General features: G+C 43.9%; 1 protein-coding gene across 2 annotated transcripts in view; it reads right to left on the reverse strand.

Moving 5' to 3' along the window:
- The window catches only part of ISM1 (isthmin 1), an 88,732-nt gene extending 61,473 nt beyond the window's left edge, over positions 1-27,259 (reverse strand). The window contains exon 1 of one of the 2 annotated variants that reach the window (XM_044928293.2): positions 26,905-27,259. In XM_044928293.2, coding sequence (XP_044784228.1) covers positions 26,905-27,042 — 138 coding nt within the window. In that variant the 5' untranslated portion in view covers positions 27,043-27,259. The remainder of the gene's footprint in view (positions 1-26,904) is intronic. The other variant, XM_006051321.4, reaches the window with a different exon arrangement.
- Positions 27,260-27,575: the final 316 nt, after the last annotated feature.

The following is a 27,575-nucleotide window of genomic DNA, read 5'->3' on the forward strand; positions in this document are numbered from 1 at the left end:
GACTTCTCTAGGTTAGTAGCCAAGCAGATGGGTGATGGGAAAAAATAAAACATCCCAATGTGAAAACATCACTGCACTTTGGATTCATGTTATCAGACACCTAATGAGCTCTTAGGATGGTTCCAGTGTCCACTGCTGTTTCCTCAGAAGCTTGCCTTCTCCAGTGTTCAAGATGGACTGTTTTGTATCTTCTTTCTCCAAACTTTCCACTCATTGTCCATATTGCATATTCATTGAGGGAACGGAAGTCGTCCCTCAGACGGTCATGCTCACGCTCCCAGCACTTGACCTGCACACGTAGCTCACCGTCTCCCTCGTCCCAGCTGTCTCAGGGGATGACCACCCCTGCTTCGATCAGAGGCCAGTTCCCACGCTCACACTCTCGCCTTCTCGAGGACTCCAGTCCCCAGTCCTTGCCTCTCAGACTGGCATCATTAATTTCTTCCTTTCTATTGGCTCAGGCTCATCAGCATCAAAGATGCCCTGGTATCTCCAATCTTGAAACAAATGAACCAGAAACTCCTCCTTCAGTCCCATATTGGCATGCTTCCCCTTCATAGCAAAACTTCTCTAAGGCTTACTTTTAGATTCTGTTTCTACTTCCTCACTTCCCACGTGCTCGTTTATCCGGGAGTTGTTGTTTAGTCCCTCAGTCGTGTCTGACTCTTTGCAACCCCATGGACTGCAGCAAGCCAGGCTCCCCTGTCCTTCACCATCTCCTGGAGCTTGCTCACACTCATGTCCATCGGGTTGGTGGTGCCATCATCCAGGAGAGGCTCCTCTGTTCCTATAGTGCCTCTGAAACAGCATCATCGAGGCACCAGCCATGGTCATGCTCCCCATGGGCACCTCCGTGTCCTTATCTTTGCCCCGATGGAAGCATTCAACAGGAGGTCTCTTGCTTGAAGTCACTTTCCTCCCTCGACTTCTGTGACACAACCCTTGGTTTTCCTTCTACCACTTTGGTCATGATGTTCCAGACTCAGTTCTTGGTCAGTCTGACCCCCTTTCCCTGTTCATCATCTTCATTTAGACATCCACAAACATCTCAAATGTCACATGTCTGATACAGGTCCATTGACATGGACACCATACACTGCCCCCTCCCATAAAACCAGAAGTTATCTGGGACTCTGAAGTCCAGTCCTTCAGCAAATGCTGTTAGCTTTGTGTCAGAACTGTGTCTTGCATGCATTAGCCATCCACTCCGCTCCATCCTGGCCCATGTGCCCTCCTCGCTTGCCTGGTTTACTTTATGATGAAACCTCCTGACATGTCTGTACCCTTCCTTCCCATTCTCCACAAAGCAGACAGAGCCATCACTCAAAATCTCTTTCATGCTTCCTTTCTTGCTAATCTCAAAAGAACAGCCAGATTCTTTGTCATGACCTACAGGGCCCTGCCTTCTTCTACAAGTTCAGAAACCACTTCTCCCTTACACACGGTCCTTCCATCTCTTTTCTGCCCCTCAGTCAAGCTGAAGTCTTTCCCACCTTAAGGCTTCAGTACTTGTCACTTTACCTGCCTGACCTGCTCTCCCCCACAGGGATCAGAAGCTTGTTCTCTATTAATCTCCAGCACCTGGTGCAACCCCTGCATAGCAGGGGCATTCAATATGTGAGTCCTGAATGAGTGAATGGAATTGTGGAGCCCTTATTCTGTGGGTGGGTCATGTCCTACGCTTACATGTATGTTATTTCATTTACCTGACTGCTACCCAAAAATCTCTGAAATAAGAAACACAATTCATGTTCACTTAGTTTCCTTTCGACTCCCCTTGACAATCAAACTGCAACTATAACATCACAGGGTCGAGGCACTTGAAATGGACATCAGCTCCAATTACCTTTGGCAAAGAAAAACCATGAGACCTCTTAGGGTGCTCAGAAGTGGGCCTGTGGGGCTTTGTGAAACAGGACTGGCTTGAGGGGTCAGTCATCCTGGAATAAGTAGTAAGGAACTGGGCAAGTCCTTCCATTTCTCCAGGTTTTTGATCCCTCGTGTCTAAAAAGAGACGTTTGGGACTCAGTTTTCAAAGTTTCTCACCAACAGCGACACTCTAGGGTTTCATCTGCAGCCTGCCTTCTAAGCAGAGACCCTCTCTGTGGCTGTGGGGATGGTGCTGAGCCGGAGGCGCCTGCTCAGTGCAATGAGCAGGGCAGTGGGCACGCACGCACCCACGTGCAGTGACCCTCGTAAGCACGGGCACTTGTCATGTGCCCAGGTATCCTGGCAACATAAAAGGCATCCTCCTCGTGTTGTTGGACCAGGAGAGAACCTTCCAGGGGCATGGCCATAGCAATTCCCCGCCAGCATCTGGCTTTCCTTGGGTCTCAGGACACCCCAAGGTCATTCCAGGCGGAACACTTGAGCTTTTGTGGATACTGAGTTTTTCTTCGAAAGGGAGCCTGTGTAGCCTTCAGGCAGCTCCTGGCACCCAGGCGGGCTCCACGGCACTGGTGGGTTTCCACAGCCCTCCTTCCATTCCCCATCCTAAGCAGCATGCAGAACCCCAACCCAAAAGAACAATGGACATCCCCTGGAGCCCTCCAAGTAAAGTAAATTGAGTTAATGGTTTGAGCCATCTTGGAGCAACCATTCAGTCAGTACCAGAGGAAAAATGCGTCTCCTTCATTAGGAGGTGGCTCTTTGAAGCTACAATTCTGTCTCCTTTTTCCCCTGTGTTCACAGCCTCATTCTCTGTTCATGGTAGGAAGATGAATTGTGCTTTTCCTGGCCCCACGGCACACGTGTCCCCCTTACCCGGGGCCACATCACTCTGTAATTGAGTTCCCTGGTCACTTTCCTTCTCTTATTCCCCCCTTTCCCGATTTATGAACAAACGGAAGGCCAAGGGCGTGGATGTGCACATTAGGGCTATCCCAGAGCCTTGAGCTGTACAGAGGACACGCAGACTGAAACCTGTGGTGTGGCGCCCACGTGGGATGGCTCTTCAGGGGGGCGAGGCCACTGGGTGCCTTCCAGGGAGCCTGGCTGTCATCACCCCCACCTGCAGTTCAACATGACAGTCACTTTCTTGGGATTCTCCGGCCTTTCCGAATATTTCCAGTATCTTCTAGTTGATGCTTACTCCTGCTTACAGGTGAGAACTCCTTTCCAAGGTGTCTTTGGAATCGGGTGTTTGGCCTCCGTCAAAGTCTCAGCAGGAAGGTCACAGCCGCTTCACCTGGGTGCTGTGTCTGCCTGAGCGTGCTGGCCGAGGAAACTGGAAAGCAGAGGTTCTGTCCAGTTGTTGGCCTTTCTCCAGCCAAGTGTGGTGCACTGCACTTTTCAAGAGTAATGGATTAAACAGGAGGGGACGCTCCGAGCCAGGGCTGACTTGGCCACTCTTTAGAATGCTGTATCCTCTGCGGACTGATTTCCCTGCTGTAATAAGTGATCACATATTGGAAGGATCATTTTGGATGGTTCCATTCAGGCTGGTAATGTTGATTGCAGACGCTTCAGTCTCCGCCACCTGGAGAAAGACTCCAAGTCAAGCCAAAGACATCCTTTACCTTATAAGTCATTTCACGAGTATGCTAGGGAATATTTTCCCCCTTAGAAAGGGAATAAGGTGCTTCATTTTCTGGGAATCATACAAAACAACTCATTTCTTTCCTCACTCTACTGTCTGTAAACGCTAACAACTGCCTGAGATTTCCACACCAGGGCTATGCAAAGAAATGAGGTCCATGTGGATATTGGGGAACTGCACAGAACCAATCCAGGAGCTTAGATTGGCCTCAGTCCTTTAAAAATGTTAACTCCATAAAGGATAACTCTAAACAAGTTAATGAATAATGGGATATGAACTTTGCCATTTTGCCTGACTTGAGTGACGTGGCCCTCTCATTTGAGGCAGATCTCCTCTCATTAATGACTTTCCGAAGAACTTGCAGAGCCTAGGGAAAGGGTTGGAGCATAAAAATATAACCCGATGAGTCAAAAAAAGTCACCATATTGAATAGAAGGCTCTCAGACCAATGGTTAGACCCTGAGGAGTGTTTGAGAACCTGTAACCACAGTGATGGAATGCCCATCTTGCAGTGCTCTCAAAGATATTCTTTTAAAAATATTTTAAGTTATTGCCTCGTTTTATTGTACATGGTGTCCTATAAAGAAGATATATGTCCGCAATCGAGCTTTGAAAGGGGACCACGGGGCCAGTTCCATCTAAAGGGGTGAAGTCAAGCAGTAAATTTGCTGGTCACTCTTTTCACATGGACTGTATCTTAGCCAGCAGTTGGTCTTTGATGTCATGACAATAGTTCTGGGCCACGGAGGCAGAGCAGGATCCCCCCCAACGCTGAAACTAGTCCACACTCATTAAAACTTGGAGAGCAGCCTGCGGGGCAGGATACACCAAGGAGAACAGGGAGTGGACTCTGGGCTGCCGGTTGCCTTTCCCAGTGAAAAAAGGCCATCTCGCCTATACTATCTACCCTGCCTGCTACCTTCTTTACTGTATTTTAAAAAATTAATTAACTAATTAATTTTTATTTTTAGCCACACAGCATGGCTTATAGTATCTTAGTTCCCCTGCCAGGGATCGAACCTGGGCCTTTGTCACTGTAGGCATGGAGTCCTAACCACTGGCCCACCAGGGAATTCCCTCTTTACTGTATTTTTAACTGAAGGATGATATCCATATAGAGAAATGCATGTCTATAACTATATAGCTCAGTGAGATTTCTCAAACTGAACACAACCATGTAGCCAACACGCAGATCAAGAAACAATATTAGCAGCAGCCAGATGCCCCCTTGTGTCCCCTTAATGAGGATGGCTGGTGTTTTCTCTGTTTCAACAGCATGGATTAGCTTTTCCTGGTCATTTAACACTAACAGAATTTTCTTGCACGTACGCTTTTGTGACTGGCTCCTTCCGCGTGACACGGCGTTTGTGGAGTTGGACATGTGCACCTACTGCCTTACTATCCGTTCTACTGTGGATAGGCACTTTGGGTCTTTCCAGTTTGGGGTCTATTTTAACTAGTGCTGCTATGAGCATTCTTTTTTAGGTTTTTGAGTCCACGGAGGAATACATTTCTGTGGGGAATATACCCAGGATGGGATTGCTGGGTCAGAGGGTACATATATATTCTGTCTTAGTAGCTACTCTGGAAAAACAATTTTCCAAAGTGTTCCCATCTGTTTGTATTCCCTATAGGTGCTCCACATTCTTGCCAACAGTCTTTAGTTTCTGTTTCCATTTTGCCATTCTGTGAGATAAAATAGTGATTTCACACTTCTAGTGGTCATACTTTTTTTTTTTTTAAGTTTTGTTTGTTTTTCTGTTGAAGCCATCAACCTAGTTAGTGCTCAATTCTGTGACAATCACAAAGTTACTAAGCTATTAAGATCATTGACATGAGACTGGTCCCCACCCAACGTTTGGGGAACAGAGAAGGGAGACGGCACTACAGAACATATCCAAAGTATGGGACAAGTTTTGTCAGAAGCAAAGCAAAACAAAGGATAAAATTCACTGGGGGTACAGGGCTGTCAGAGACGTGGGAAGGATGACAGAGAAAGGTCTAGAATCACAGTGGCCCACAAGCTGATTAGATATTAGCGGTGTAACGCCACAACCAGAAAAGGAAGTACAATACGCCTCTCAACTATGGGAAACACTTAAAAATTCCTGACCACTCTCTCCTCAGAAGACCTTGAGGAAAAGGACTTTGTGACACACCAAGGAAAGGGACGAATCTGATTAGTCACAAGGAAAAGATTCTTCTGGCCAGAAACTGTAATTGGAAAGCAGAATATACAGCTCAGAGAGCTGGCAAAACTCCTGTCCCCAGGTCTGCCTGTTTCTCTTGTTAGGTCGAGAAAGGAAGGCAGGAAGGGTGCCCCTTCGTAAGGGATGCCCTGCAAAGGTGTTGCCAGCTTCGGTTGTTAAAGCCCACGGGTGATGAATCAAGTATCCATGGGCACAGTCCCACCCCCACCACGGAACACACAGGTTTTAAGCAGTGAAACTGCACGAGAGAGACCAGGCGGAAGGAAGATGGAAAGAGAGAAGCGTATGTCTCTTGACTCAGAAATCACTTTTGGTGGAATCCAGTATGGACTGAGTAACCCGTGGCCTTTCTGGGTCTGGTTTCTCAGAGGCAGGATCCTGCAGGCCCCACTCCTTGGTGGCTCAGATGGTAAAGAATCTGCCTGCAGTGCAGGAGACGCAGGTTCAATCCCTGGGTGGGGAAGATCCCCTGGAGAAGGGAATGACTACCCATTCCAGTGTTCTTGCCAGGAGAATTCCATGGACAGAAGAGCCTGGTGGGCTACAATCCACGGGGTTGCAAAAAGTCAGGCGTGACTGAGCGACTAACCCTTTCGCCCCTTCTTTCTTCCCCTCGGTCTGATTCCAGCCCAAAGCCAGGTCCAGCAGCTGCACAACACAGCCTTGGGTAATGGTTGGGTCCCACTGGAAATGTTCGGCACATCCATCCAGCATCCGTTTCTTGGAATGTGGACGTGGCTGCATGGTGGGTGGGGTCAGAAGTTACTCTTGTTGTTCAGTCGCTAAGTAATATCTGACTCTTTGAGACCCCGTGGACTGTAGTCCACCAGGCTCCTCTGTTCATGGATTTCTCCAGGCAAAAATACTGGAGTGGGTTGCCATCCCCTTCTCCAGGGAATCTTCCTAACCCAGGGATCGATCCTGCGTCTCTAGCATTGGCAGGCGGATTCTTTACCACTGAGCCATGTGAGAAGCCCAGGGTGGGAAGGCCTGTTACCAGGAGACCAGGTCTTTCTCAGCCTTTTCTCCCTAGCTGCCCCTGCTCTTTCCTTTCCTTCTCCCACATGAGAGAAGCCACCAGGAGTAACCTTTCTAGAAGCATCACTGATAGACATGAGGCAGAATAGGCATCAGCACATGCAGCCAGCCTGGACTGCCTCCCTTCTGCGATATATTTCCCTCCACACAACGTGCTCAGGACAATCAGACATTAAACCTTGATTTCATGACACTGCTCTGCCTTTGTTTCCTAGGCTGCAAAATGGGAAAGAATCTTCACTGGGCTGTTGTGAGAATTCAAGGTGCAAATACATACAAAGTTGTTATTTATTCTGCTCTTGGCACAGAATAAATGCTCAAGGTTAGCTTTTATACCACTATCAGCATCATTACCACCATGTTTGAAGATAAAGTTTAAAAATCAGTATAATTATCCCATTAGGATGTCTATTTTTATTTACTTTTTTTAGTCTACTTTTAGATAAGGAAAATGAAATGCACAGAGTTGAAGTGACTTGTCCAAGGTCACGCTACTCTGTAGCACCAGATTCATGGGTCGACGTGTCCTTATGCACCAAGGACGGTCCTTTCAGCGTTATAACCTCCCATGGATACCACTTTTACTATCCCATTTACTGAACAGGACATAGAAGCACAGAGAAGTGTGAGACTTTTGCTGAAGGCACACACATGAGAAGCAGAGGAAGCACTGAAACAAATCCAAAGCCTTTGGCCACTCTGTTGGGCTTGGTGATGAGTTTTGGCCAACAGGGTGCTAACAGATGTGATCTAAGCAAAGGCTGGAGTGTACTTGTCCTTCGGGCTTGCCTCTGCCTTTCTGTGATTTTTCATCACCATGAGAGGAGTGCAGGGCAGGTAGCCTGCTGGTTGTGTAAATCCGGGAGATGCAGGAAGAAACCCAGACCCAAGCCTTAGCCTGGAGCCCAGCCTGCCTAGATCTACTGAGCCCCAGCAACCCAGAGACCCACAGGCGTGAGAATACATGTTGTTAGTGTTAAGTCACTTCAGTCGTGTCCGACTCTGTGCGACCCCATAGACGGCAGCCCACCAGGCTTCCCCGTCCCTGGGATTCTCCAGGCAAGAACACCGGAGTGGGTTGCCATTTCCTTCTCCAATGCATGAAAGTGAAAAGTGAAAGTGAAGTCGCTCAGTCATGTCCGACCCCCAGCGACCCCATGGACTGCAGCCTTCCAGGCTCCTCCATCCATGGGATTTTCCGGGCAAGAGTACTGGAGTGGGGTGCCATTGCCTTCTCCGGTGAGAATACATACATGCTTGTTTTTACAGGCCACTGAGGTTTGGGGTAGGTTGTTGTGGCGCTCAACTGGGCAATAATACCTGACTTGTCCTGAGTGCTTCTGGGGACTTGTAACTTGCAAGAAAAGCATGCATCTTGACCAGAGCTTCTTAATCTGTAATTAAATTGTAGATCCTGATTCAGTCATTCTGGGTGGGGCCTGAGATTCTTATTTTCTAATGAGTTCCCAGGAGACACTGTTGCTGCTGCTCCATGAACCACACCGTGGGTGCAAGTGTGTAGAAATCACCCCTAGCTTCTCGCCTGTACCTGCAAGTCACGACTGCTCCATGTCCCCTGGGGCAGTGGACGGGTCACCTTATGTGTCAGTAAAGAATAGTCCTTGCCCTCTAGCAAGAATCTTCTGTGGGTTTCTAAGAGTCATCACTCTTCTCATGTCTAGCATGGCCAGAGGTTCAGCTCATGTTAACATTCCTGCAGCCTTTTTCCTGGGCTAAGGATTAGAAACACTTAATGAGATCTCCCCTTTTGAATTTTTGTCTTTCCTGAAATTTGAAGATTTCCAGCAATAAACCTGGCTTCCAGTTCATTTTGGGCTCATAACCAATACCAGATTTCCAAGTCACAATGTAATTGAGTCTCCAGGCAGGAGATACAAATCTATTTCTGGTTCTGTTAACTTCCAGTCAGGCAGGGCATCAGGACAAGAAGATGAAGGGAACATCAAACAGCAGCTTACAGAGGAAGTCAAGTCTCCTGCTAGGAGACTTTCCCACTGGTTCTTGTCCAGCAACTATTTCTTTCTACCACCGCCAGCAACCATGCTCACCTGGAGGATTGAGCCCCCTGAAACTTTTGATTTGGAGAATCCTGAAAAGGTAGGAGAATTCTTTCTAAGGAAACGGTATCTTCTCCCCTTCCTTCAGTTTTCCATAATATATTATGGATTATACACTTGTGTATTAGCTGTAGGAAGATACCATCTTGCAACTAAACTTCCAAATTCTCTCATTTTCTAACAGTGTCCTGAGTTTTATAGATCCTAAACGTATTATGTGAGTGCCTGTAAAAGATTGCCACAATCTTATTTTTATGTATTTATTATTGTTTTTTTAGGGGAGCGTGGGACAAGCTGGAATATTAGGATTGACATATATATTACACTGATTGTGTGTGTGCTAAGTCGCTTCAGTCATGTCTGACTCTTTGTAACGCTATGGACTGTAGCCCACCAAGTTCCTTTGTCCATGGCGATTCTCCAGGCAATACTAGAGTGGGTTGTCATGCCCTCCTACAGGGGATCTTCTCAACCCAGGGATTGAAACCTGATCTCTTACATCTCCTGCATTGGTGGCGAGTTCTTTACTACTAGTGCCACCTGGGAAGCTCACACATATATATATATATATACACACTACCATGTGTAAAACAGATAGCTAGTGGAAACCTGCTATAAAGCACAGGAAACTCATCTTGGTGCTCTGTGATGACATAGAGGGCTGGGATGGGAAGGGTGGAAAGGAGACCAAGAGGGAGCGGATATTCATATACATACAGCTGATTCACTTTGTTGCACAGCAGAAACTACCACTACATTGTAATGCAATTATATTCCCTCAAAAAAGTTTAAAAAAAGACTGCCACAATTTTAAGTAAGCTAAGCATATACCCAGCTAGTCTGTCTCTAAGAATTCACACAAGAGAAATGAAAGCATATGTTCATGATGCAAGGACTTACACCCAAACATTCGTAGCATCCTTAGTTTGATAGGCCCGAGCTGGAAACAACCTCAACGTGCTTTACTGGGTGAATGGAAAAGCATATTGTGTACACATACCATGGAATACCAACTGGCAATAAAAGGATCAAACTCGTATGCACCAAACAACGTGGATGCATCACAGAGTCATTATGGTGCGCAAAATAGCGCCCCATGCTGTACATTCCGTACCAGTCTGCTTATGTAAAACCCTAGGAAATGTAAAAACGGATCCATAGTGACAGAAGGCAGATCAGTGGTGGAGGTTCCTGAGGAATGAAGGAGGAATCCCCAAGGAACACAAAGAAGCTTTCAGAGATGGCAGATTTATTCATCATCTGGATGGTGGTGATGGTTTCATGGGTGTCAACTCCTGTCTGTTCACTTTGAGTATGCACAGTTCATTGTATGCCAACTACACCTTAATAAAACAGTGTTTTTTAAAAATAATAACACAACTGCCATTTTCCTCCTTATTGTCTCCTCATCACAGTCTCTAAGAGGTGGCTGGGAGCCAAGGCATGGGCTTTGTTTCATTGGCTTTGGCATGAATGCTCTCTCTCGATGCTGGTGGGAGTAAGGTAGCAGCTGGGTGACCTATGACATCATTTCCAGCCCCCCGGCATGCTTTATATAGGTTCTAGCCACACCTTGGTATTTTCAAAAATAGAGATGAAGTGTACAGCAGGAAGCAGCCTCTTGAATTCACAGTCAACCTGCCTTTTCCAGGGTCACTTCTGCTGCACATCTGGGATCGAGGTGCTCCAGACTGTGAGTCTGGCAGCCCAGAGCCCCAGACACGAAGCTGAAATTCTCCTGCTCCTTTGGCCCTGCAGTGCTGTTCCTTCTGGGGAAGGCGGGCCCAGGAGTGCTGCTGTCTGATGGAGCTGCATCAGCTGGAGACAGTGCTCTATGTGAGATGACTTGGTTTACTAAGATGTGCCGGGGTCAGTTCAACAGGAAGGAGTGAACCTGGTGTTTTCACTTCTACTCAGTTTACAGAAACAACTTTCCAGTGACACATGCTGGTCTGTGCCTGGGGAGTTGACACAAAGCTACATTTACCCAGGAACCCTGACCACTACCTTTTTTAGGCATTAGAAGGTGCTCTCACACACCCTTGAGGGCTTCCCACCGTCCCTCATCCTCCCACCTAAAATGGCAAACAAGCACGGGACGAGGCTCTCCTGAGGAAAACAACAGTCATCTCTCCATACACAAGCCATTCACAGGCTCTGCCTAGGCCTGACCTTTGCCATTCCTACGATTTTGGAATTCCGCTCTTCCCAGCCGCTCTGGGAGGGGATGGCATGGTTTGATTCTGTTGCTGCCACTGTTCACCCCTTTCTGAGGTGAACAGACTTCAGCCTTGATCACAGCAGCGAGAAACAGCAGGCACCTCATGGAAACCCCACACTGTACATCTTCCTGCACCTGAAGAAATGGCCAGTGCTCCCATGGCTGAGGTTTGACTACTGCTTTTTCGTTTAGTTTCTTCCAGAAGCAAACTCTGAGACAAAGAGCAAGCGGTCCTTGGGAGATATCCCCGGGAAGCACTGGTAGGAGAAAGGGAAAGAGGCGGGGAAGGGGAGGAGCCACAGGGCTACATGTTCAGGTCACTGATGAGGACGGGCAGTGAGCGCTTAGTCCAAAGAGGAGCACTGGGCACTCAGCACGGCTGTTCTCATCGCATCACACTCTACCCAACATTTGCACTGACACACCACAGAAAGAAAGAAATTAAGCTTTATATCTTTTATGTCTAGGGCTTCTTATGATGTTCTTATGGAAGAGTAGTACAGACAAGGTTTAAATAACATGCAAAATGAGTTTTTCTTTTTCAGTGACACGCTCCCTTGCTGTTTCTTCAACCTCTTTGCATTCAGTCCTGGGAACCAAGCTGACATCCCAGTCCCAGCCCTTAAATAATCTGCCTTTTGAGGAATGAGTACAGACAGTGAGGTACCCTTAGCTTTCACTGAAGACAGGGGCTTCACCATCGCCCTTTCCATTGTGAATCATAGAATCCTGAACCAAGGTCATAGATGTCCGCAGACGAAAGAGAGATAAGAGGATCACATACACCAGTAAAACATTGTAAAATTAGATCAGTGAAGACAAGTTAAAAAACTGAGATAATCCAATGTGGAGAAGAACTATTAAATAATAGCCTTCAAGTCCTGCATGAGATGTTTCTTGAAAAGGGAATAAATAGTGGGAAAAGAAGAGCAAACATGATATTAAGATGTGTCAAAAAAGATTTAAAGGACACAGTAGAGAAAAAATATTCGGTCACTGATAGCTGTAAAAACGTACTTGTACAGGCTTCCAGATCAAGATTGCAGAGTAGAAGGACATGTACTCACCTCCTCCTATGAGAGCACCAAAATTGCAACTAGCTGTTGAACAGCCATCAATAGGAGGATGCTGCAATCCACCAAAAAAAAGATGCTCCACATCCAAAGACAAAGAAGAAGCCTCAGCGAGACAGTAGGAGGGGTGCAATCACAATAAAATCAAATCCTATACCTGCCAGGTGGGCAACCCACAGATTAGCGAATAATAATATCAAAGAAGTTCTTGCACTGTTGTGAACATTCTGAACCCCACATCAGGCTTCCCAGCCTGGGGATCCGACAAAGGGACTGGGAATCCCTGGTGAATCTGGCCTTGAGGGCCAGCAGGGTTTGATTACAGGCCTTCCAGAGGGCTGAGGAACCAGAGACTCCAGTCTTGGAGGGCACAAACAAAATTTTGCATGCACCAAGACCCAGAGAAGAGGAGCAGTGTCTCCACAGGAGACTGAACCACCATTACCTGCTAGTGTTGGAGGGCTTCCTGTGGCGGTGTGAGTCAGCAGGGGCTCACCACAGGGATGGGGGTACTGGAAGGTCCCCCTTGGTGTAAACCCTCTTGGACTTCACATTACCCCTACCATAGAGCCCGCAGACCCCAGGGCTGGGTTGCCTCAGGCCAAACAATTACCAGGGAGGGAGAGTAACCCCACCCATCAGCAGACAATTGGATTAAAGCTTTACTGAGCAAGGCCATGCCCACCAGAGCAAGACCCAGTTTTTCCCATTGCCAACCCCTCCCATCAAGAAGGTTACACAAGCCTCTTAGCCTCAGCCATCAGAGGGCAGACAGGAGACGCAAGAAGCACAGTCTCACAAAACATATTACAGAAAGTTAACCATAATGAAAAAGCAGAAAGTTATGTCTCAGATGAAGGGACAAGATAAAATCCCAGAAAAACAACTAAATGAAGTGAAGATAGGCAACCTTCCAAAAAAAGAATTCAGAATAGTGATAGTGAAGATGATCCAGGATCTCAGGAAAAGAATGGAGGCAAAGAATGGGAAGATGCAAGAAATATTTACCAAAGACCTAGAAGAACTAAAAAACAAATAAACAGAGATGAATAATACACTAGTAGGAATCAATAGCAGAAAAACTGAGGCAGAAGAACAGATAAATGACCTGGAGGACAATATGGTGAAAATCACTGCTGCAGAACAAAATACAGAAAAATGAATGAAAAAATGAAGACAGCCTAAGAGACCTCTGGGACAACATTAAAGGCACCAACATTCTCATTAGTGGGGTCCCAGAAGGAGAAGAATGAGAGAAAGGGCCTGAGAAAATATTTGAAGAGATAACAGCTGAAAACTTCCCAAATATGGGAAAGGATATAGTCAACCAAGTTCAGGAAGCACAGAGAGCCCCAGGCAGGATAAACCCAAGGAGGAACACACCATGATACATAGTAAAACTGACAAAAATTAAATATAGAGATAAAATATTAAAAGCAACAAGGGAAAAGTGACAACATACAAGGAAACTCCCATCAGGCTATCAGCTGATTTCTCAATAGAAGCTCTACAAACCAGAAGGGAATGGCATGATACATTTAAAGTGATGAAAGGGAAAAACCTACAACCAAGAACACTCTACCCAGAAAGATTCTGCTTCAGATTTGATGGAGAAATCAAAAGCTTCACAGATAAGCAAAAGTTAAGAGAATTCAGCACCACCAAACCAGCTTTACAACAAATGCTAAAGGAACTTCTCTAGGCAGGGAGCACAAGAAAAAGGAAAAGACCTACAGAAAATAAGACCAAAACAATTAAGAAAACAGTAATAGGATCATATATATCAATCATTACCTTAAGTATAAATGAATTACACGCACCAACCAAAAGACATAGACTGGCTGGGTGGATGGAAACATGTGTGTGTATGCACTTCCGCATACCACGTCACTCTGCTTGACTCTCCCAAATTGTTAGTGATTACTTTATACTGTTAAGTTAATCATGTTTCCATTATGGCTTGCAATTGTAATTATTTTTTATTTTTTGTCTGGCTATTGATTGTGAAAACTGATAAACATCTTTTACTATTGTGATCATGTAACTATTACTTACTTTATACCACTGTATCATGATTGGTCAACAGAAAAACAATAGAACTCTATATCACCAAAACTAAGGTCTAATAGAGAAAACCTGTAATCACTTTTTAAAATCCAGATGCATATCAGAATTATCGTGAAATTTTTTGAAAAATACAAATGCTCAGGTATTGCTTTTTTTCTCCAGATATGTTTGTAATGAGCAGTCATGTTTAAAAACAACTGGACTATATGATGATCGTTTAACTAGTTTGTTTCACTATTTCTATTTCAAATTCAATGCTCCCATTTCATTTATGTTCTCCAGTTTCTCCATCTCTTCTTCTTCTTTTTTTTTTTTAATGTTCTTTCTCAGGACTTTATCAAGTGTAGGAGAAAAGATTTTCTATCCATATATAAATGTGGATTAAATATATATTTTTGAAAACGTGAATTTTTGCCTAACTAAAAAATTATGACAGTTTGATTCCACTTGTTTGACTTAGTCTGAATAGAATGCTAGATTTCTAATTAAAAAATAGATACACAACAAGCAACAAAGGTTTACTGTATAGCACAGGGAACTACAGTTAATATCTTATAATAATCTATGATGGAAAATAATTTCAAAAATGATATATGTGTATTTGTATAACAAAATCACCTTGCTGTGCATCTGAAACATTGTAAGTCAATTATACTTCAATTATATATATATATATATATATATATATACTTATACAAGTACAAACGGGATTCTTTCCTTTGGAGGCTTTAAAAACACAATAGATTCTTCTTAATTGAACAATAGTTTTCATGACTTCTGAGCCTCAAAATCAATGCCTTTTAGAACATGGCTGGGAAAGAATGAATGAAGGGGCTGTACAAATAATAGAACTTTCTTCTGGTTTGTATACAGGAAAATAAAAGTGAAAAATAAAATTACAGTGTTTCAATTCAAGGTGGCAGACTGGGTATTTTCATTTACTTATTTTCCTTCTCTAAATTCTACTGAAAAAGAAGATGAAATAGAAGAATAAATTCCCAACAGAATTGCAAAGCTGAGAGGGAACGTCTACAGAAGAAGGAATGATTTCTGGCAGATATGAAACAGATGATACCCAATTGAAAGTGAAGCATTACAGAGTTGAGAAAGTGAGAGAAAGACTGCCAGGGGAAGCGCGTTTCTTCAGAGGAATTCCCAGAGCAACGCAAAGAATAGAGCCTGTGTCAGTTTCACTAGCAAGTATTTACTAACAAGAAATGAAAACCTATGTCCCAGCTTGCACAAAAAGGTTAACATGATCTTATTTACAGTAAGCATCCAAACCATTGGAAACAACCCAAATGACCATCAATGGGGAAAGGGATAAATAAACTCTGGCATAGTTATACAATGGAATACCTCTTAACAATAAAGAAGAGAAACTTACTGGTGTACACAGCAACAGAAATGAATACCAAAAATAATACGTTAAGCAAAAGAAACCCAGACACATTACACAGGCACACATACACACGCACACACACACAAATGCACACCATACAATTCCATCTACGTGAAGATCTCAAAGAGGCAAACTAATCCATGGTGATGAGAGTAAGACACTGGTTGCTTATGGGGGGGGGGGGGGTGGTAAATTGCCTACAAAGGTGCACTCGAAGACTTTTGGGGATGATGGAGATGTTCTGTATCTAATTTTGATAGTGGTTATATAGGTATATATAATTGTCAAAAATGGAACTGAATCTTTAAGATGCATTCATTTTATTGTATGTAAATTATTCATCATTAAAAATGTTTTAAGTATGTAGAGAGAGAAAAAAGCTAAGGAGGAGAGGAGGGGAGGAGGGAAGGAAGAGAAAAGAAGGGAAGAAAAGAGAAGAAGCTACAGAAGTTAGGTGAAAAGGGTAAGGGCAGGGAACTGATTAACAGTGAAAGACTACATTAGGGTTGCCGAAGCTGGAGGATTAGGCTAAGACATGAACTGCATTAGAAAAGTGCAAAGAGAAAAACATCAGAGATGTGGAAGACCGCTCGGTTTTGAAATCCTAACATTAGTGTCAAAGTCTACCAGGAGCTCCAGAAGATGAATACAAGGACATTGGAAATAAGCAACTTTCTCAGGCTGAAGAGAAACTTGAGGATTCAGATTGAAAGCACCCACCGCATGCTGAAGAGGACTAACAACAAAGGCCCTAATTCTGAGCACAAGCTAATGAAATTTCTGAGCATTATGAACAAAGAGAAAAACCCTAAAAGCTTCCACTTAAAAAATCACCTGCAAAGAAAAAGCATCAGACTTTTCACTGAAACATGAGATGCTATAAAAAAAAAACTTGCATTACATCTTCAAAATTCTGAGGGGAAACAAGATAGAAAAAAACTAACAGCCAAATCAGCATTTAAGTGTGAGAAGCACATAAAGATGTACTTAAAATTTTAGAATCTGAGAGTTTATCTGTTTCATTGTTTCTTTTGGCCACACCACACAGCTTGCAGGATCTTAGTTCCCTGACCAGGGGTTAAACCCAGGGCCCAGGTAGTGAGATTGCTAAGTCCTAACCACTAAACCTCCAGGGAACGCCTAAGAGTTTATCTTTTGATAAAACCTTTCTGAGAGAACTTTTTGAGAATGTATTCCAGCAAAATAAAAGATGAAGATATGAGATTCCAGAAGCAGCAGACAAATTTAAAAAAATAAATCTTAAAGTTAAGTCTAAATAATGATCCTGATGTTCAACCTGGTTTTAGAAAAGGCAGAGGAACCAGAGATCAAATTGCCAACATCTGCTGGATCATGGAAAATGCAAGAGAATTCCAGAAAAACATCTATTTCTGCTTTATTGACTATGCCAAAGCCTTTGACTGTGTGGATCACAATAAACTGTGGAAAATTCTGAAAGAGATGGGAATACCAGACCACCTGATCTGCCTCTTGAGAAATTTGTATGCAGGTCAGGAAGCAACATTTAGAACTGGACATGGAACAACAGACTGGTTCAAAATAGGAAAAGGAGTATGTCAAGGCTGTATATTGTCACCCTGCTTATTTAACTTATATGCAGAGTACATTATGAGAAACGCTGGACTGGAAGAAACACAAGCTGGAATCAAGATTGCCGGGAGAAATATCAATAACCTCAGATATGCAGATGACACCACCCTTATGGCAGAAAGTGAAGAGGAACTGAAAAGCCTCTTGATGAAAGTGAAAGAGGAGAGTGAAAAAGTTGGCTTAAAGCTCAACATTCAGAAAACGAAGATCATGGCATCCTTTCTCATCACTTCATAGGAAATAGATGGGGAAACGGTGTCAGACTTTATTTTTCTGGTCTCCAAAATCACTGCAGATGGTGACTGCAGCCATGAAATTAAAAGACGCTTACTCCTTGGAAGGAAAGTTATGACCAACCTAGATAGCATATTCAAAAGCAGAGACATTACTTTGCCAACAAAGGTTCGTCTAGTCAAGGCTATGGTTTTTCCTGTGGTCATGTATGGATGTGAGAGTTGGACTGTGAAGAAGGCTGAGCGCCAAAGAATTGATGTTTTTGAACTGTGGTGTTGGAGAAGACTCTTGAGAGTCCCTTGGACTGCAAGGAGATCCAACCAGTCCATTCTGAAGGAGATCAGCCCTGGGATTTCTTTGGAAGGAATGATACTGAAGCTGAAACTCCAGTACTTTGGCCACCTCATGTGAAGAGTTGACTCATTGGCAAAGACTCTGATGCTGGGAGGGATTGGGGGCAGGAGGAGAAGGGGATGACAGAGGATGAGATGGCTGGATGGCATCACTGACTCGATGGATGTGAGTCTGAGTGAACTCCAGGAGTTGGTGATGGACAGGGAGGCCTGGCGTGCTGCAATTCATGGGGTCCCGAAGAGTTGGACACGACTGAGCGACTGAACTGAACTGAACTAAACTGAATGATTGGGAGAATTATACTACTGCTAAGAAATTATTCCTAAGACAGCAAAAATGAAAAATAATGAAGGAAAGAAGGGAGATATTAGAAATGAAAGAAAAATGAATAACCTAGCACTAAATATTCAGATAATGTGATTAAAATTTGAGAGAGATAAGAGAAAGAAATGGCATGTTAGAATCCTGTTTTGGGAAAGTTTAGTGAAAGTCACTCAGTCATGTCCGACTCTTTGCGACCCCCTAGACTGTAGCCCAACAGGCTCCTCTCTCCATGCAATTCTCCAGGCAAGAATACTAGAGTGGGTTGCCTTTCCCTTCTCCAGGAATCTTTCCAATCCAGGGATTGAATCTGAGCCTCCTGCATTGGAGGCAGATTCTTTACTGTCTGAGCCACTAGGGAAAGTTCAGGTTATATTATAAATACTCATTGAGTCTCAACATTGATAGAAAAGTATGATTTCAAATCTGTTTGCTAAAATGTTAAGAATTGGAGAGATAAAACCCTTTCCAAACTTGAGGAATAATAAACTAAGTAAATAATATTTAAATACTTACTAAACGTTTAAGTGCCAAGCTCTAACAGAGCACTTACATGCATTCAGTGTTATAATTCTTACAACACAAGGAAATAGTTTTTGTATACCTATTTAACAGATGAGGACATTTAGACCTAGGCTAACTCTCTTGCCAAAGTTCACATAGATAAAGCGGAAGGTGGGAGGCAAAATGAAGAAAATTTGAAAACACCAAATAAAACTGAAAATATATCTTCAAGTCTATTAGTAATCACAATAAATACAGGTGGGTTACATTCATTGATCTATTACATGACAAAAGAAAAACTGGCTATTGGTTATTAATAAGAGAGATATTTAAACAAAAAGGGGAGAGAAAGGCTGAAAATAAAGGTTGGAAAAAGATATCCAATGAATGGCAAGAGAAAAAAAAATAAGCAAGAGATGCAAAATTACTATCAAAACATGTTGAAAAGTCAATAAAAAGATATATGACTAATTTCACCTTGACAAAAATATAACCACCAGGGAATTCCCTGGTGGTCCAGTGGTTAAGACTCTTGCTTTCACTGAGGAGGGCATGAGTTCAATCCCTGGTCTGGTAGGAGAACTAAGATCCTCAAAGCCACTAGACTGCTCCCTCTTACCTCCCCAAAAAAACCCACCAAAAAAGATGTTTTGTCTCCTAACACCATGAATTCTAAACAAGTAAAGCAAAACTTCATGGATGATAAGGAGAACAGAAAAATGCACAGTGGTAGGGTCAGAATGTAATTGAATTCTTTGAGGAATAAGCAGATTAAGTAAATAATAAGTAAATCAAGATGAAGGGTTTTCACAATATAATTAACCACCTTGACTTGATAGGTCTTATAAAGAGATTTAAGACTGTATATCATAAAGAACTGTATATTATAAAGTGTAGTCATGAAATATTTGCAAAATATGCATGCATTATATAAAACTTTATAGTGATAGATTAAAAATCCAATAAAACATATGATGTTTGAGAAAGTATAAATGATCAAAAATGACTAGAGAAAAGCTATAGTATCTGAATAGGCTGTTGACCAGGGAATAACATGGAACATTAATCAGTGATCTCAATCAAAGAGGTGCCAAACCCAAGAGGGCTAACAATGAGTGAATTCTAACAATCTTATAAGAAATAGATAATTCTTATTATTTAAAGTGCTAAAGTGAACAAAAAAGGGTTTCTAACGCACACCATGAAACCACAATGATATTACTACAGAAATGGATATTGCTAGCTTTCATGCACACACCAAGAAAACTGTAAGCACATACTGCTAAGTATAGCTTTCCTAGATTCTAAAACTAATGAATTGGAGAACATAACAGGAAATAAAATGAAAAATTCACAATAGCAGCCAAACCTTGAAAACAGCTTGTCAAAAGAAATGTGAAAAGAAAGATGAAGAAAGCTATGAAGCTTCACTCAAGAAACAGAGATACCTAAACCATGTCCTGAGACAGAGGATAATATTATAAAATTTTCAATTCTTGTCAATTTATCCTCCCCCAAATATATATAGCAATTCTCAGTAAAAGCTCAATGAGTTTTTAAACAAAATAACTCTTAAATCTGTTTGAAAATAGACATTTCATAAGAACTTCTAAGTAAAAAATTTTAATAAAAGTATATTTTCCCTATTAAAACATACTATGAAACTACATGAAATAAAACTATAGTGTTATAGGGTATAAAACATTAATAGAAAAATGAATGTCAAGAAACATTTGTTTTTTGTATATGTATATACAAGACATTTGTTTCTTACATATGTATTTTTATATATATATATATATGTATATCCCAGTAATGTATATGTGAAAATTTTAGTATATGTTAAAAATGGTATTTTGTATTAACAAATATAGAACAAAATATTTAACAAATATGATTGGACAAGTGGCTGTTCACTTCAACAAAAATCAAAGTTTTATCTTTATCTTAAACCCACAAATAACTTCAAAGTAAGTTGTAGTTCTAAACAAGAAAAACAAAAACACTAAAAAACATTAGAATAAAATATGTTTCAATATTTGACAATCTTTATTTGAGGAACTCTTTCTTGAGTAAGGCTTGAAAACTAAAAGTCATGTTAGAAATGATCCAGAGTTGATTACACTTAGAATAAAAAGTTTCTGCATGACCAAAGGCAGCATAAACAATGTTAAAAGATGAATACAAGAGTGGTTCAACATTTGCAGTCTCTGACCTAAAAGGTTAATATGGTAGGTATTTTGCAAAGACAGCCACAATGACTCCTCCCATCCCTGAACACATGCTCCATTGCTGGTCCTCCCATCAAGAGGAGTCAATTTCTGGCCCCTTAGAATCTAAGCTGATTCAGTGATTTGTTTAATCAATACAATGAGGCTGAAGTTAGATTGGGCTTCCCTGATAGCTCAGTTGGTAAAGAATCTGCCTGCAATGTAGGAGACCCCGGTTCGATTCCTGGTTCTGAAAGATCTGCTGGAGAAGGGATAGGCTACCCACTTCAGTATTCTTGGCTTTCCCTTGTGGCTCAGCTGGTAAAGAATCTGCCTGCAATGTGGGAGACCTGTGTTTGATCCCTGGGCTGGGAAGATCCCGTGGAGAAGGGAAAGGCTACCCACTCCAGTATTCTGGCCTGGAGAGTTCCATGGAATTTATAGTCTATGGGGTCGCAAAGAGGCAGATATGACTGATGACTTTCACTTTCCTATATGTTCATCAAGAGGCCTTGCGATTTCGGCCTTTTCTCTGTCTGCTCTGAGTCCACCATGTAAAGATATGCAGGATAACTTCCTTGAGGATGAAGAAAGAGCATAGGTGACAGCAAACACCACTATCAAATGTACGATTGAGGTCCTCTTAGACTACCTAGCCCATGTCAAGCCAACAGAAGGCGATAGCCAGATGAAGAAGCCTAGGCAAGAGCAGCAAAAGAACCACCCAGCAGAGTCCAGGGCAAATTGCTAACGTGAACTCATGAGCAAATAAAATGTGGTTGTTTTAAGCCACTGTGTTTTGGGATGATTTATTATGTAGTAATAGTTAAGTTGGAGAAGGCAATGGCAACCCACTCCAGTACTCTTGCCTGGGAAATCCCGTGGACGGAGGAGCCTGGTAGGCTGCAGTCCACAGGGTCGCTAAGAGTCGGACACGACTGAGCAACTTCACTTTCACTTTTCACTTTCATGCATTGGAGAAGGAAATGGCAACCCACTCTAGCGTTCTTGCCTGGAGAATCCCAGGGACAGTGGAGCCAGTTAGCCATAATTTAAAAAGAATTCCTGAGATAAGAGAACACAGTCTACCTGGAGAATGGGCAAGGCAAGTCACAAAATAAGAAACACAAAGGTTGTTCACTTGACTCAGAGCTGGAGGAGTCTTGTCAGGGACTGGAACAAGAACTCCAGCCTGCCTGGGTCTGAATCCTGGCCCTGCCCATCATGGTTGTATGACCTTGGGTAAGTTATTCAAATCTCTGTGGGTCCCAATTTCCTCATCTGTGAAATGAGGATATATATACTATCTATCTCATAGGGTCATTGTAAAGAAACTCAGTAGCATTAAGTACAAATAAATGTTCCTTTTGCTTTTACTGCTATTCATAGCTCAGATCAACTCTTGACTGAAGCAGTGAGTACAAGATACTAAATAGATTTATTGAAGGCAAGTAGATGGATGATGGGGGTTAGGAGTTAACAAAAACAGTTACATTTCAGAGTTTGGCTTGCTTTAATGTTATTGCAAAAATAGTTTGATGATTTCAAACACTTTCTTAAATCATTGTTTGAATGAATTCTAGCTTTACTATATAAAATCTATAAAAATTCATGATTCTGAACCTGAGCTTTAGTCGAGAAGCACTCATTCGAATTTCCCTGCTGGTTCAGATGGTAAAGAATCTGCCTGCAATGAGGGAGACCTGGGTTTGATCCCTGGGTCAGGAAGATCTTATGGAAAAGGGAATGGTTAGCCACTCCAGTATTCTTGCCTGGAGAATTCCATAGACAGAGAAGCCTGGTGGGCTCTAGTCGATACGGTTGCAAAGAGTCATGACTCAGTCACACATGACTGAGTGACTCCTGCTGCTGCTGCTGCTAAGTCACTTCAGTCGTATCTGACTCTGTGCGACCCCATAGACGGCAGCCCACCAGGCTACTCTGTGCCTGGGATTCTCCCAGCAAGAATACTGGAGTGGGTTGCCATTTCCTTCTCCAATGTATGCATGCATGCTAAGTCACTTCAGTTGTGTCCGACTCTGTGCGACCCTATGGACAGCAACCCTCCAGGCTCCTCTGTCCACAGGATTCTCTAGGCAAGAATACTGGAGTGGACTGAGTGACCAACATATGTTAAAGGGATACAGTTATTATTATCATTGCCTGTGGGTCTATTGTGGGATATTCTGTCTTCCAGGATGCTTTTGATTATATATAATTGTTTTATTACCATTTATCAATTAAAGACATATGAAAGAGCTAATCTGAGTATCTGATCAACATGAGACAAGAAGAGAGAAGATTTCATTTAAAGGTGAAAAAATTGATTTTTCTGTGCATTTTTATATAGCTGTTACAGACAACTGTAAAATTTCTTATATTTTAAAATACTGTAAACAGTATAAAGACTAACATTCTTATTTATTATTATTATGAACCACATAACCAATAGAAACAGCATTATATTACTTCCTCATAACAGCATACCTAACGGTATAGAGACAGTCACAAAGTCAAAAATTTATCTCCTAGTATGTTGAAACTCTGGAGGTGGGCATGGCAACCCACTGCAGTATTTTTGCCTGGAGAATCCCATGGACAGAAGAGCCTGGTGGGTTAAAGTCCATGGGGTTGCAAAGAGTTGGACATGACTGAAGTGACTTAGCACAGCATGCTGCTGCTGCTAAGTCGCTTCAGTCGTGTCCGACCCTGTGCACAGCATAGCATGTTGAAAATACCAAAAAAACCACCCATGGTTAGTCATGTTTATGTGTGTGTGTATGTATGTATACATCGTGCAGATAGATAGATGTGTTCATATTTGACACAATAAGACCGTCAAGATGTGTCTGATAATGTAAATTGTTACCCTTTCTTTTGTAGCCAGCATAACTTTATCAAGAACTTGGAACACAAATATTCTTCAAAGATTTTTATACTCATAAGATAACAACAAATTAAGGAGCTTCTGGCTCTGCAACCTCAGGCCAAGTTACCTAACCTTAGTTTTTTCATTTGAAACAGGGATAACAATATTGCCTAACTCATGAGATTTTTGTGAGGATTTACAAAGAAACATATGAGAAGTGCTAAGAATAGTGCATGACACATAAAAGACATTTGACAGATCTTAGCTACTATTGTTATTCTTACTTCTATTCTGTTCGATGCCCTTGATATGTCAGCTCTTTAACAAAGGTGCATCTCTTGTAAATGTTCCCAAATATTAACCTGGTAAGAACAAATACTACACTTGACCTTCAACAAATACATGGACACCAAGGGGGAAAAGGGGGGAGGGATGAACTGGGAGATTGAGATGGACATATATCCACTACTCTGTATAAAATAAATAACTAACGAGAGCCTGCTGTGCAGCACGGGAACTCTACTCAGTGTGCTATGGTGAACTAAATAGGAGGGAAATCCAAAAAGGAGGGGATGTACGTGTACATATAGCTGAGTCACTTCACTGTATAGCAGAAACTAACACAACATTGAAAACAACTAAAATACCCCAGTCTAAAAAATAATTAACGCTATGCTAAGTCACTTCAGTCATGTCCGACTCTGTGTGACCCCATAGACGGCAGCCCACCAGGCTCCCCAATCCCTGGGACTCAATATTCCCTGATATACTACAGTTTGGGTAAACAGAGCTACCATTGTGTCTTTCTGACTCCAACCTCATATTTTAGAATATTTTAAGCAGAGATAAAAATAATGTAACATAAAGATTGATGAACTTTTGGATTGCAAAGGATGATTTTTAGCAGCGTAAGCTATCCCACAGCCATTTCAGTTTAAATGCAGTTTAAGATGGGTTAAACATCACCAGTAAACATACAGAATATGGTGCCCACAGTTTTGTTTTCAAATACACCTGCTCCTAGTGAATTCACATCCTGAACCCTGAAAACCCTGAAAACCACAGACTAATAAGTGTATTTTGCAGACCTCCTCACTTGGCAGAATACACTCTCTTCAGTTGAATCGTAATACTTTTGAGAGTCAGAGGGCCAAAGGAATAACTCTAATCAGGAAGAATATAAAACTTTTATAATAACAAATTACAAAAGAGAGTAAAATTATTAACTAAACTGTTAAACTCATCAATCTGTCTGAATAAGTTAATTGAGTGGACAGAATAACCAAACACGATTAACAAGATAAGCTGAAAGCTGATGGATTACCAGCTACTTGGGACTCAAGCTACTCCTAGGAGCCTTGTTCTTTCTAAATCCCCCATTTCTTCTGCTCTGCTGGGATAGTCCTTCAGCCCCGGGCTCTTCTGAGAATTTAATCCACTTCCCCTTTGCAGTGGCCACTTCCACCAGCTGCTTCTCTCATCACCTTAACATTCAAACGGAAAAGGCCAAGCCTAGGTTATTCTAATGATAGCAAACACCTCATAAAAAAATCTGCCAAATTTACTTTTCCATAGAACATCATTTTTACAGCTTTTCATGAGTCCATGAGGAAAGAAAGCATCATGTATAGAATATGACTTCCAGAATTCTTGAAGATATTAGGCATTGTTCCCAGTGTTACAGTGGGTGGGTGTACCACCATCTATAGAATGGGGGTGTCTTCAATTTCCCCAAAGAGATCAGGTCAGGCTTTCACTGTACCTGTTTGCCCACCAGAGAAGAGGAGAGGACCTCACAAAATTAGGACATTTTCAGAAATGTCCCCAGGTTAAAAGAACTTTAGGCTCTGGGGTGCATTCTTTTTCATTCCTGGTTTTACACTCCTGCGTAAAGATCACCTTGCTTTAGTCTACAACATCCTGCCAGAGAGAGAACATGGTGTAACAAACCACGAGTTTGGGATGTGTAAACTTTGCAAGTTTCTTAACCTCTGTACCTCGGTTTTTGTATCTATGCGGGGGGAGGGGGGATATTAACAATATAGTACATCATTAAATTAGTTAAGTTCTGCAAAGAACTGAAAACTAGCACATGGAAAGCACTCTGGAAGTATTTAAGGGAGTTCTCTCTACACTAGGGTTTTTAGGTGACACACTGCATAAAGATGTGAGGGAAGAATTAACAGAGCAATGATCTTAAAACCCTTTGGCAACAATGGATGATGCTTATCTGGACATTGCCGAGTACAGAATTTTCAGAGGGGCTGCTTGGAGGAGGAGATTTTAGAAGTGAATTCCTGCTGCCTCCTGGGAAAATCCCTGCTGACTTCTTTACCCATGCCCCACGTTGACAGTTGTCAACACCTCTGACAGACCCAAGGAAAGGTGTTTTCCAAGGGAGCGGCAGAAAATCCCTACCTGGGCAACCCTTTATTTGGAAATCGGAGAATCCATTCTGCGTCTGAGGCCCGCTATCCCCTCCCTAGTTGCGACCCCCCACCCACTGCGTTGGAGCTGCACAGACCGTCAGAATTCCATTCCTAAGGCGACCTTCAACAGGGGCAGAACGCTGGAAGAAGTCTTTTGCGGTCAAGCTTTAAAGCCCCAGGTAGTGCCATCTCAAAGTACAACAGGTGGCTTGACTCCGTGCCCTCCGCAGGCTAGAAAGGTGCAAGGTTGGCTCAGGGACCATGTGGGCGACTAGGGATACTTTCTTCGGGGAAATTATTTCCTGACCTTTGCCACTGTTTTCTGAGTTGGCAGATTCAACCGGGTTCTTCCTCCCAGACCTCGCTTGGGGGTTGTCTCCTCCCGCTCCTCCCCCGCCCCTGCCTCTCAGAATAACATCACTTCGCCTCTGAAGGGCAACCGAAGACTGAAAGCACCCCAAAGCCAACACATGCGTGCTCCACACTCCTCCGCCCGTCTCACGCTCAGGTACCTGGGGACAGACCCGGAGGAGCGTGCCCCCAGACCTCCGAAATGGTTCAGCCTCCAAGCACTTAGCCCGCTCCGTCCAGGCTGGAGACGGGTGGCCCCGGCCAAACTACTGCCCAAACAGCTGTTCTTTGGTGGGGCGGGGACCCGCCTCCCCGCATCTCTCAGGTGCGAGGTCAGCACCCAGCCACCCGGGTCCCGGCCGCCACGCGCGCCCCTGCCCGGCGGCGCACTCACCTGCAGAGGGATCCGGCTGGCGTTGGCCGCCGCAGCGTCCGGCCGGTCGGTGGCTCCGGAACCGCGCAGCACCGTGATGTGCAGCGTGAGCAGCAGCAACCCCAGCAGCAGCAGCAGCTCGGCCGCCAGGCGCACCATCCTCCGCAGACGCGCGGCTTTAGGACCCGGCGCGGCGGGCGGCGGCGGCGGCGCCGGGGGAGGAGGAGTCGGAGCCCGGGAGTCCGGCAGCGCGGCTCCCGCCTCGGCCCCCGCCGGGGCCCCGCTCCCCGAGCCTGCGGCACTGGCGCTGGCTGCGGCGGGGCGCGCCAGGCCCGGGGAGCAGGAGCCGCCACCGCCGTCCCCGCCGCCGCACCACGGCGGAGCCACGGCGGGGCCGGGGGCGTCCAAGCCGGCGGCGGAGCGAACCCCGGCGCTCCCCGGCGGCGGCGGCGGGGACGGCGGGCCCCCCGGGGCCCGGGCCGGGCCGGGGCCCACCCTGCGGGCAGAGGGCAGCGGGGGCGGCGGCGGGGCGGGCGCAGCCGAGCCCCCGAGCGCACATGGGCGCCGCAGATGTGGCCGCGGCGCCGCAGCTGGAGCGGGAGCGGCCGCCAGAGGAGCGCGGGGAGCGGGAGGAGGAGGAGAAGGAGGAGGAGGAGGAGGAGGAGGAGGAGGGCTTCAGCGGCGGCCCACAG

The sequence above is a fragment of the Bubalus bubalis genome, chromosome 14 (assembly GCF_019923935.1).
Source record: "Bubalus bubalis isolate 160015118507 breed Murrah chromosome 14, NDDB_SH_1, whole genome shotgun sequence".
Lineage (NCBI taxonomy): Eukaryota > Metazoa > Chordata > Mammalia > Artiodactyla > Bovidae > Bubalus > Bubalus bubalis.